Source organism: Hypoxylon trugodes, assembly GCF_022578975.1.
Source record: "Hypoxylon trugodes strain CBS 135444 unplaced genomic scaffold F4822scaffold_1, whole genome shotgun sequence".
In the NCBI taxonomy this organism is placed as follows: Eukaryota; Fungi; Ascomycota; class Sordariomycetes; order Xylariales; family Hypoxylaceae; genus Hypoxylon; species Hypoxylon trugodes.
This window is the reverse complement of record NW_026250016.1, coordinates 2,968,501-2,981,166: the sequence shown is the minus strand read 5'-3', so window position 1 is coordinate 2,981,166 and position 12,666 is coordinate 2,968,501. Positions and strand designations below refer to the sequence as shown.

The 12,666-nt window shown below is 45.3% G+C and overlaps 1 protein-coding gene across 1 annotated transcript; it reads left to right on the top strand.

The window, feature by feature from the left end:
- Positions 1-2,218: 2,218 nt before the first annotated feature.
- On the top strand, positions 2,219-3,838 carry F4822DRAFT_424406 (mitogen-activated protein kinase HOG1; the record flags this gene model as incomplete). The annotated part of the gene is made up of 8 exons (XM_051460140.1): positions 2,219-2,274; positions 2,340-2,619; positions 2,678-2,721; positions 2,780-2,879; positions 2,940-3,296; positions 3,353-3,431; positions 3,491-3,674; positions 3,763-3,838. The coding sequence occupies 8 exons, from the start codon at positions 2,219-2,221 to the stop codon at positions 3,836-3,838; spliced, it is 1,176 nt and encodes a 391-aa protein (XP_051319718.1).
- Between the last annotated feature and the right edge of the window lie 8,828 nt (positions 3,839-12,666).

Below are 12,666 nucleotides of genomic sequence, written 5' to 3'. Positions count from 1 at the left end.
TGATTAGTGAGTTCGGCAGCACGTCAAATAGATGATACCGGCTTTACCTGTTGGCTCAGTCACAATCGTAACCCATGAATTAAGAGCCCCATGCCGTGTCATCCCGACGTTAACTTCTTTTCAAAAACTTTTCGTCCCCTATCGAGAAGAGACATACATATAGTCAATGGCTACCGGACCATCATGGCTATAGTAACATCTTCGGTTTTTCTAATATTTCAATGTCTTACCCAGGCAAAGGAAATTCAGATTCTTGGCTATAACTTTCGAGGCGACAACAGAAATTATAGCACTTTTTTTTTCCTTAGCTTTAACGGGCCGATCCTTGTGCAACATCAAGTGAACCTGGTCCGGGATCTCATCCCACCAATTCAATTCATCGACGGCACGCTGAGCCTATTTATATTGTGGTTGTCCCATTGCTAATTGTCTCATTGCCTATCAACGGATGCCAGCAGGGGATCGACATTCTTGTTCTTCCCACCACGTGCGGCCAGGTTCAACATTGACATTCCTAAGGTAGGATAATTGCCACGGTATTTTATCAATTCCCATCTTCTTGTTTTTTTAACCCATGTGTGTTTTGGTATTTCCATTCTAGCGGGTAAGCGCTGGATCTTGTTGCTCGTTTCAATCCTCTTATGCTGCTGCTATTCATAGATCTCTCTTTTATAACATGCCTGTCTATTGTGTCCACTTTCCCAGTCTCTTTACGTCTAAGTCAAGGACTTTTATTATAGAAAAGACGCATAACAACTTGCCATCCTGGGGCTACCGACGCAAGTTAGGTGTCAGAAATGGGAAACATCACATAGTCGTCTGCATCAAGCTAAGATGTATCTAACCTAGCATCTAAACAATACGATACCTCTTACCAACCAACCATTCTTGAGATACTCTTTACATAATTTATAGATTAATTAATTGCCCTAGTATGGTATCTTTCTAGACTTATTTTCCAGCCTATATTCCTTCCGTAGACAATTGCAACACAACAAACAGTTGACAGCGAAATAAAAAATTAATAACGCATCCATTTGGTTAATTGGAGGCTCTTGGTTATTTCTTGGGTTTCTTTTCTGAAAACGACACCTGTTGTTTAGGGGAGTTTAGGTAGTACTCTTAGGTACCTGGATAGTCCTGTATAAGTGGGCCTAGTTCTGTTACTAGTGATTCAAGTACATGACATTGAGGAGCTGCGAGTTATGGTCTGGCTTCAATTCCCTGACACGCAGACTACTCCTGATGTACAATACGAGTACTCTACTTTATGAATTGAGCGGCGTCCATAAACTGTAAATTCTATAGAAGGTACCTATACAATACACTACTGCATGTCAATTAGTGTTTCCCGATAGCAAGCATCAGCCACTTGTCACAACTGCCCGCAACGCCCGCACGCCGCATTTTGTTCAGGGGTGGGAGCCTTAATAGGTGCATAGCGCCGTAGCGTATGTACCTCCCTAACCTACCTTACACACCCTACGCACCCTACGCTCCTTAGCTCTTTAGTTTTTAGATACTAGGTAGAATATCCACGATCGCGATCGCCACCGCAACTGGGAAAGAGAAGAGAGGGAAGGAAAGTGCCTTCTCGAATCGCTGTCCCGGGTACGTGTATTATTTTTTTTTCCTAGAAAACCTTATCCACTGCGCAACCTTTTACTCTTTTACCCAACTCTCATCTTCGGAAAATCCTGTTCTCTTATCCCACTTTTTTCCCATCTCTTAACGGGCATTTTCAAGATTACCATTCATTTGAACGCCTCCTTTGGTTTTTTTTTCTCCCTTCTCTTCGTCCTAAAAAAATCAAAAAAAGGGAAGAAAAGCAAAATTATAGCAAAAGAGAGAAAGGGAAAAATATTTGCGGCTGCTTATTGTTTTTATTTGCCTGTCCTACCATACCTCACCCGCTACTATATTCATATCTCACATATATCCTGCCTGCGCTCTACTACGTACTTTACATACCTTGTCTTGTTTTGTCTTGTCTCGTCTTAGCCTGCTTACACCCTTACCAACCAAGGAATTATACAGCACCTTACCGTACACGGTTTATCTACTCCGCGGCTTGTCTTCTGCCCCTCGTTTTCCGCCCCCTCGCTCGATAGCTTGACTACAACCCGTCTTTCTCGCAACAACTTTTTAAAAAAAATAACTGATCGTCATCCAAACTTTTCGCACCCCGCCTCCTCCAAAACACAGCTCGTTATTCGTCATGGCCGAATTCGTGCGAGCCCAGATCTTCGGAACGACCTTCGAGATCACATCTAGGTATGCCGGCTATTCGCAACGCAACATGCCGGGCCGCTTCAGTTGACGCAATGTGATTTCAATAGATACTCGGATCTGCAACCCGTGGGCATGGGTGCTTTTGGCCTGGTTTGGTATGTTACCTCAACCGCCTCGATCACCGCGCCGAGCGCTTCATACGATCCCCGACACGCAAACGCAAATTTACTAACCAAAGGCGAATTGCCGCTGCGCAGCTCCGCTAAAGATCAACTCACCAACCAAAATGTCGCCGTCAAAAAGATTATGAAGCCTTTCAGCACACCCGTTTTGGCAAAGAGAACCTACCGAGAACTAAAGCTACTGAAACACCTCAGGCACGAAAATGTCGGTTGGATCTACTCGTCAAAGACAGTTAGGACGCACTGCTCACGCCTTTCTCTAGGTTATCTCCCTTAGCGACATTTTCATCTCTCCTCTCGAAGACATGTATGGATTCCAGAAGCAAAGTCTTGGCTGTACTACAATGCGCTAATTGTTCTACCAGCTACTTCGTAACGGAACTCCTCGGCACCGATCTGCACCGACTGCTCACCTCGAGACCTCTGGAAAAACAATTTATCCAATATTTCCTCTATCAGATTATGGTGCGTGTCCTCGTCTGGGTTATGGAGAAAAAACAGAAGGCTGATGGATTTGAATAATAGCGAGGGCTTAAATATGTCCATTCCGCCGGTGTCGTCCATCGCGATCTCAAGCCCAGTAATATCTTGGTCAACGAGAATTGTGATTTGAAAATTTGCGACTTCGGACTTGCACGAATTCAGGACCCCCAAATGACTGGATATGTCTCGACAAGATATTACCGCGCCCCCGAGATTATGCTCACCTGGCAGAAATACGACGTTGAAGTCGATATCTGGAGCGCCGGATGCATCTTCGCTGAGATGTTAGAGGGGAAACCGCTGTTCCCTGGAAAGGATCACGTCAACCAATTCTCCATCATCACCGAGCTTCTTGGTACACCCCCCGATGATGTTATTAATACGATTGCTAGCGAGAATGTAAGTCAATTTCGTCGTTGTCGCTGAATAATCTATGTTAATCTGGGATCATCTAGACGTTAAGATTCGTCAAATCATTACCTAAGCGAGAACGACAACCACTTAAGAACAAATTTAAGAATGCCGACCCAGCAGGTACGTATCATACTCATCGTATACTAGTGTATTCCCTGAATGAAACTAATATTTATCAGCTGTTGACCTACTCGAACGAATGCTTGTCTTCGATCCCAAGAAGCGAATTACAGCAACTGACGCACTAGCTCACGAGTATCTCGCTCCTTACCACGACCCTACTGACGAGCCTGTTGCTGAGGAGAAATTTGATTGGAGCTTTAATGATGCTGACCTGCCAGTGGACACGTGGAAGATCATGATGTGAGTATTTCCGCAGCTCCCTCATTAACACAATCCCGATGGAGCGTCACACCTACGACGTCGACGACTAACATAATCGAGGCAACAGGTACTCGGAGATTCTTGATTATCATAATATGGAGTCCAACGCGGTGGGAATTGACGACCAATTCAACGGCCAGTAGAAAGCGTTATAGTTCTTAGAAGACAGGACAGACGGACAGCAAGCATAATGTACGGCGACGATACCAAGGTTAAAAAAATGATATGCATGCGACCCAGACTTGAATCATCCCCGGGCGTTTCGAGACAGGGTTATGGCTTAGGCTGCGTTTTGCACGATTTCCTTCATCATAACGGTTATGGGGGTAGGTCATCAGCCAGGAGTACAAGAAAGATGGGAATATATGAGGATTTGCATTCGGCTGCTGATGGATAACAAACAGTAGCAAGAGCTACACGGCGGTAATATAAAGCGCAACACAGGGGATAACACGAGCGCTTGTTAAGGATATCACCTTTGGGATGGGCACGGCAAAGTGTGCGAGCTGGCGATGTGAGGAAGCATTTTGTTCCAGCGCCATGAAACAAAGAAGCACTTGACGGTATGCCAGAGGGCGCGACGGACAACAATTGGCCAGGAGCTATATAGCTGTGGACGGCTTTAGCTGAGAAACTGGCCCCGCCCTTATACAAGGTCGAATAGACTCTGGGTATGATGTTGACGCGAAATGAAAAACTAATAGAAAGCTTTGGCGCCATGGAACTTGTCTTGTCTTGGTTTCTGACTGCATTATCTTCACGTCTTGTCCGATGTGTCTTGAATGGGCAAGATCTAAACCGCTTCCTTTCGACAAGAACCTATATGGCTTTTTAGAGGATGCAGCAGTTTCGTACTACAGTACGACATAAAGCTGTGACTATCCCGCGTTGGTGCGGTAACTCTTCCAACGCTAACGTTAGGGAGTGTAGTAGAGACGCCGTAGCACCCTCTTGCAAACCGTTTCTCGCAGATTTCACCTACGTTTCCTCACATTTCGTAGATTAGTCGAAGAACTTCGGTTGATCGGGACAGAAGCTGCTTACCCTTTACCCCTATCTAGTTGGCATCACCTGTGTCTCCGACAGGCAGGGTAAAAAACCCTTTATGGTAAAGATCACGATAGATACTAGTCATTAGATCACATACCTGTTGTGCACTATGGGGCAGTTTCTCGAAGATAAAACGGAGAGGATGATAAGCGCTACGGAGCCAAGTCCGTAGGTAAGGTTGATTTCCGGTTTTTTTCTTTCTTTCTTTTACTCGCTAAGCCGGCTATATAATGCGAATGCTGATTCATACGATAAGGATCGACAGATTTCCCACATCATCCACGAATAGGGGAATTTAGTTATGGAAGGGAGTCCTCTCCGGGTGGTTATGACATGCACAGATAAGTCGATGCTTCAGCTGCTCATGAGACGAGGCTACACTGCTTAAGATAGATTGGGTTGTGAGACATATATGGATCCAATCACTACATCTCTAACTTAAAGTACTAGTATCTGACCGAGGCTACGAATCTTACTTACTTACATCCCTTTGTCCGCAAGCTCGAGCCTCGTCAGCTTGCGAACTGATTTTTCGTCAGCACGGGAGGAGTCTATGCAAGGGCGAGACATAGACCGAAATTGTTTAGAGATTTACATGATGGGATTTCTACGTAATACCTATGATCTGGGTGGTTGGTATAGCCACGGTTAGTAAACCTCGGACATCCCCGAAACCCTGGGTATCCTCTCTCGGCAGCCTCGGGCGGCACTCTGCGGGTAATATCCGACGCAAGCTTGGATCGCTACGGAGCCCGGCGCTTTGGATGTGTCTACGATCTACGCCGGACTCGTCGACCGAGGGTTCTGCTGGGCAGCTGAAATGCGCCGAAGTGGATTGGTTCCTGGTACACGGCTGGAGGATGGGAGGTAGGCTGTGGGTTGGAACGTGGATTTGAGACTCGAGGGGTGTGTATTAGGGAGATCTTAAGGGTCTGGATTGATGGGGTTTTGGGTTGGTAGCCTTGGATCGTCTTGTGCTTCGCCATACTGCCGGTAGACGTCTGCAGGGTATAACTCAGAAATGCCGTCGCTACGAAGTAATCATATCATGCTCGTAGGTGTAGGAATATTTGCCTACAGAGCTAGTTGAGAACGTAGCCTTCTCCAAGCCCTGCCTATGGACCATCCATCTTAACCGTGGAAATGTCATGGAGATATTCTTTACACTTCGCGAAGTCAGAACCTGCATTTCGAGTTGGGTTCCAAAATATTCCATTGATGGTCAAAGCACAGCTTGGCTACCTTCCTTGAGCGCGAATTTGGTTCAAATTTTCAGGATTCAGCATGCGCTTAGCTTGTGACACTCCTAGGTATTCAATCCGTCGCGTAATGATGCTCTTCCTATCCCGTCCACCAGGTATTCAAACGCGCTCCCTAGGAAAGACTACGCGATTCTCGAATGATAAATCTGAAAAAAATATTTCTTAAGTTTTACGATATAGTTTGACTAGAATCTATTATCTCATTCAAGGATGTCTCATCTTAGCGTGGGGGTGAAGCGAAGAAAAAGGGGGTACGAAACCGGGCTCCAACGACCCTAAGGCAGAGACATAACGACTATCATATGCTAACAACAGAGACTTCAACACCACTTATAGGTTAAAGAGGCAGGGTTCATATAGATTGGTCGTTAGATTGATCGTCCTCCTATGCAGAGGGTGTAGGTACTTATGAAGTAGTGATAGACCCTTGATGCGCTCCTGGATCAACACAGCATGGTGTCAACCCGGATATCTTCATGGGGCAGACGCGGTGCGTCTAGCGTGTTCGAATTAGTCCTAAGACATTCGAAGTGGTTGGTACATGGGTAAAACATACGTATATACCTGGCCTAATGCTTGTGATACATGTTGCGCCCTGCAACAGAACGACTTCATACATCGAAGGGTAGGATATGCAGGTTCAAGGCGTATGTATAAGCTTCCCAAACGAGTAATTACCTTGATTACCCCCTCAGCGTAAACCTGCTTATAGACGTTCTAGTCAAATGTTAAGGGTCCTATAGAACCTAGTGTATTGGTTAGGTAGTTGTCTCTCGTATTTATAATATATCCAAGACCAGAAATGAGTAGGTGTCGTTACATGCAATTGCGTTGCAGATGCGATCTTGTAACCCAGTGGTAGTATCTCTGAGTTATAGATTCTCGGCTAGCGATATCCCTAAGTATAACAGGTTGCTCTTGGGTATAGCTAAGTGTTTAAGATTGACGACCCCGCATAAGAACAACCTACTTTACCATTTCCAAGATGGAGCCTTCACTCGGGGACATGAATATGTACGGTGCCGGAGTCGGAGCACGCCGTGTCCCTTGGAGCAGATGGTCCCTTGTTAACTATGCCTTTACCTTTAATCTCATTCGTTATAAAATTTGATTACTTCGAAACTACATCGTAGATAGGTACCTACCTGTTTTGAAATAGGCTCCAATAAGAGCTGTAAGATACATAGGTTTGGCATATTACTATTGTTGAGCGTATTGATCCTGTAGGAGCTCGGGCTGCGTCGAACTACTCGTCTGCAGTTCATTGTCGAAAAAACTATTGGTGAGTTCTGCGCTAGCAGACCGAGACATGAATATTGTAGTAACCCCTAACTTCGAAGTGTGCGAGGTAAGGGAGTGTTCGATTGCGACCGCACAAATGGTGATTATTACGTACTCATCCTTAATCCTTGGGTGCGATGGTCTGTATCCTAATTATAATACAATGGAGACTTAGTCAGTTCGTTCAAGAATATGCGACTGTGCTCAAGAATAATGTACATAATTTAACCCCTGAACAACAGGTTATAGATTCATTAGTAAGTGTAGTGGCATAATTCTCATCACCGTGCTTTTAATAGTAAGATGGAATATGAGATATGTGCGACTATTTAAAAGCTGATTTGGTGGTTGAAAAAAAAAAAAAAATACTACTCTGGCTTTAGGTAACGGCAATGGGTGTCGGTCTTATGCTGACCACAGTGGTAGAATGGTGGCCACAGGAGTGGATAAGGAGGTGCAGACTCGCATATAATTCGTTCCGGAGATGCTGCTCTCTCAAGCATAGAACTGACCCTTTTCTACGTATCATTTCTACAGCGACGAAGGAACTCCCGATGCCCTAGCATCTCTCATACGTAAGAGATAACTACCAAAGACTGCTTCAAGACGGTCTTGGGACACCGAAGACGAGTTGATGGCATCAGCTATATTTTCCGGGAATCGTAATCACTTCCTCATTGGGATTCGCCTGCAGGGGGAGAGTGCGACAGGGGAAAATCTCTTGCTACCGTGGACGGATACCCCCCGAGATCTCACCCGTTCGAGGTGGCTGATGGTAGGAAGAGAGGACGTCTGTCGGTATGTCGATCAGGAGCCTCACTCTAGAACTCTTACCCGTAAATCAGTTCCCGAGCCGTAGTTCGAAATGCGCCAGGCACGTGGAGTTGCAGTGTTCTTCTATGTGCGGTTTTGCGTATTGTTAGAATCTAGTATTAGTATTTGCTTTCCCTGGCGAGCAGGCCTATGCGATGGAACCGCAGACGGACCCTCTATTAATGCTGCCTCTGATGGGGGATATAACTGGTTATAGTAGGTGATAGCGTCGAGTCGCCGGTTTTATGAAATAGAAATTGCCGGGGAAAAAAAGGGAAATGGACAACTCAACTTCACGATCAAATGAATGTGTTACATGAACGAATGAGCGAACTCACCCTCCATTGCGGATGTCCCGATGGTTTTACACCGAGATTGGATCGCCAATATACTGTACCCTCACTTTCACCTTTCCGACCTGCCCACCTTGCATACTAAGGTTGGCTGCCATATTGGTGTGCTGAGCTGTCTATCATGCACTCCATTTTTCCCTTGTGTGTCCCGTTGCCTTCCCCGACCATCCGTTTTCGTCGACTTGCATATCAGTCCCTTGCCCACTGGTCTGTGGCTGAGAATAATTTGCCTCTTCGTTTTTTTCCTTGCCCTTTTCTTCCTTATTTCTCGTTCCTTGAAGGTACCAACAAATCACCTTGCCATCCGTTGATCAGCTGCTAGAATATCTACTTCGGGCGATGGATCCGATTGGGGTCATGGGAACATTGTAGAAGTTTAGCAGGCTGACCTGGCCCGAGCGGCGCCGAGCTGTGCTGGGGTTATAGAAGGATATCTGACTGAGCTAGATCTGTGGGCAACCCCGAGGCTTCCGTGCTTTCTCTCGTGAGCTTCCAGAAGCTTTCTCAAACGTGTCGTTGTGACACAAAAATCATTCGTGGGCCTTTTTTTTTTGTTTCTTTTTGCTTTTGCCTACACTAAAGCAAACGAACACCTGCGAGGCTACCTGCAGGATTATATTCGACCTATGTCATTGGTATGCGTACCTCAAATGTAACATCGTAAATACCTACCGTAATTATTGTTGCGCATAGAGATGTGCGTACTTGCTGCATCGATTCTCATTTTCATTAGTGATCATCGATCTAGGTATCCAACCAGATTTAGAGCGATTGCGGACCTTCACCCTGCTTGATAATTTGGTTTCTAAACCCAACAACATAAAAATGAAAATTTTCTTGACCCTTGGAGTACCTGGAATTTTACCTAATTCGGTAAGCATCCATGTAGACGGACAGACAAGGGGGAATGTAGACTAGGGCCTGTTGTTTAAAGCCCGATGTCTGAAGTTCCAGGGATGAGTGGCATGAACTTCAACATCTAGACGGCTCGGAATGAGTATCATGACTGTTTAGGTGTTAACAAATTGGAATGCCACGGGAATAGTTAGACTTTGAGGTTTCCCTGGAAATAGACACTGTCACGCAACTGTCCCATTAGGCTGGACCCTGAGCTTACCGAGCCCGCGGCACGCTTTCTTGTTGATGACGACAATGATCTAATACCGGGGGTTTTGTGCTCGGTAGCCTATATGTAGGTAAGGATTATCAAAGATGGGGGGCGCGGGGGGCGTGTGAAGGAACTATTGCCAATGAGCAGATATTTCTCCCAAGATGTCAACTGTGGATCGATGGTCTAGGCGGTCAGTAGTTGTTCACGATCTCTTTAGGCAGCCTGTAGGCAGTGCTAGTGCTGCGCAGCTGAGGATGACCTTGACCGAGAACAGTTAAGGCAAACGACGGAAATGCTTGATCTTCCCACTGGAAGTGTGATCAGCTGCTGGGTACTAGACGACTTCGTTCTGACACTTATTGTCAGAAAGAACAAAATACTGTAGGGGGTATAATAGAATAAGACAGCTTGGCTATTGTTTAGATATGAACCTTTTTTTTTGCGTCACGCGCTCTGTTTCTTGTTGAAGTTGGTAGAAGGACACGAATATGTGGGTTTCTAAGTTAGCACGACGGGAAAGGGAAGAAAAAGAGAAGAAATGGAGCTTACCTAAGATGCGGGTGGGCGTGCACAGAGTTGAGACTTGCATTAGGGCATCAGACAAACTGCAGTAGCTAAACTCTCCAGCCTACATATACCTAGCAGCCTGGCAGCTTAGGTACCTAACTTACAGGTGTCTACCATGTAAATAATCCACACGTTTATGCATTACCAGGAAGGAAGTAGTAGTTCCTAGCCTAAATCTGCCAAGACATTGGGAAATCGACCAATCAATCGGCCTGACCCCAGTCCCCACAAACCTTCCCTTCTTGAACTCTCAGACCAGTTGTTCCCTACCAAGGCCTAGTGGATTACATCTTGCCCTAGCATTTCCTGGAATACCATGTCAATAGACGTGTGCTGTAGGCCCATGAAATAATGTAGCTGCTTGTTCGCTGCTTCGGCGCTGTCCGACGAGGCGAGTTTTTACGTACTGCGAATGACAATAAAATTTGTCAACGATTCTGTTCGAAAGTTGTTGATCCATGTCGAGGTTGATGAGACTGTGTTCGAAGCATAAAGATGGCACCTATACATAATTTCCTGGATACATATATAGGAACATAGTAGATACATATATTTAAAGTAGATATTTATATAATATTAGGTGGATACTTGGAGCTGTCATGCTTTTTACTTTATTACATATACGGGTATACGTATTTGGTCGTTCAAGGTACGCATGGCTTGTAAATATGTACATCAACCTACCTAAGTTGCGGGGGAAGATCACCAACGGTAAAAGGAGCTATAGATATGTACGTATATGTAAGACGACATGGGCAGCAAGGGACCATAGCGCATTTACCCCGTCCCCTCGGCCCCTTCATAGACAACTCGTAACCAGCGGCGCTAGGAGTTTGGTTATGTTTTCCGAATGGAAGCCCACGCGACTGGATCACACTTCCAATAATATATTTACGGAATACTCAGCAACCGGTAATCACTAACTGATTTTGGTATTCACGAAAGGCGGAAATAAAGACACTATACTATTACCTGCTTAGAAGTGAGTAATAGCCTCCTTGTATGTCTTATGATCTTGTTGTGGAGTTGGCAAGAATTTAAATAGAGGTAACTAAACCTTAGGGCTTAACTCTCTCCCTTAAGACAACTCAGCTTGTATTGTAGGTACCTACATATGTAGGTAATAAAGTTTCTTAACAATTTCAAGGTACCCTAGTTGTACCTACTTAGGTAGACAACCATCCAATCCGGACGGAGGCTAAGGGCCGTCTTACCTCGCTTCCTATAATTGTTAACTCCAATATCAACCGACCCTATCAATGCTCTGCTAATTATTCCATGATCATATTCCCACTTAGGTATCTACGTAGGTACGGACTTTGCAAAAATAGGATTCAAAGAGGGGAATGTCTTCAAAAGTACGATGATGCTTTGGTTCACTTATTACTTAAACGCATAGCCAATTCTCTCGGCTATGAAACCTGTCAATTCTCGGCCAGTCGGCAGGTAACAACAACTTCAAGACCCCAATGACATACGTATCAATATGTTGGTATGTGTATGTCATTTGTACAACGAAATACAGAGCCGAATCTTGACAAAATGGGGTTGACCACGCGTACATGATATATTCTCCTGACTATCGTATGCCCATTGCACCCCCGCCACGACAGAATGGGGCAGACGTATCAGGATGCAAGCATCACTCAACGATCCATGCATTTATTAGATGCAGGTGGTTCCTTGGCTTCGTACAGGGAACGCACTCCACAGTTCGGGCGAGCCCTCAGCATCCTAGGCTGCTAGCATCTTAGCATGCTAAACATCCTAGCTTCTATAGTATACCTACGTATAGGTATATTAATTGTTACAAGCAATTTTCTTCCTCTTTCTCGTACACAGGAGCTAGGGAACTAGGTAAGGAACTAGGAACTAGGAACCCAGGAAACCGATGGGAACCCCCACCTCGTCTGTTCTTTCATCCCACTTCCTTATCCCCATTCTCTGGTTTCTAAAGTCGTTATTTTAGCGATTCGGTCCTCCGCCGTTACGACTCCCCTTTTCAGCCGCTTCACCCGATTCATCGCGAGCGATTCTTCGCCTACTTATCCTTAATCGCTTTTAACCGCTGGCTGCAAATAAAACCGGTCAGATTCGGGTGGTCCGGGGCGAGCTTGGATGAAGGATTGCCATGCATCATTTGATGACCTCCGTTGGAGAACGTATGTACGCATGTATTTCGCAGCAGCCGTTCGCCTCGATGCTATGTTTTCGTATGTATATCAATACCTAGAGTATGCATAACATTTGTATACATGCCCGCCATCATCGGATTTCGGATTTTCTAAAGGTTGCTTACGGCCTTCCCAACGTTATTCCTATTTGCTATTTGATAGCTTCGCGTGCGACTTAAGACGTAGTTTTCGGCCCATGTTCTGATGCCGCATCTACTTCGCCGACCTTTACAGCGTATATATACAACACACACATTTCCTCTTTTCTCCGACGATAGCCCTCCCTGGTCTTCACATCCATAGGCGGGCCAGTTAAGAATCCTTGTCGAGTGTCATGTTTTGCAACTTGGAAGGTTTTCC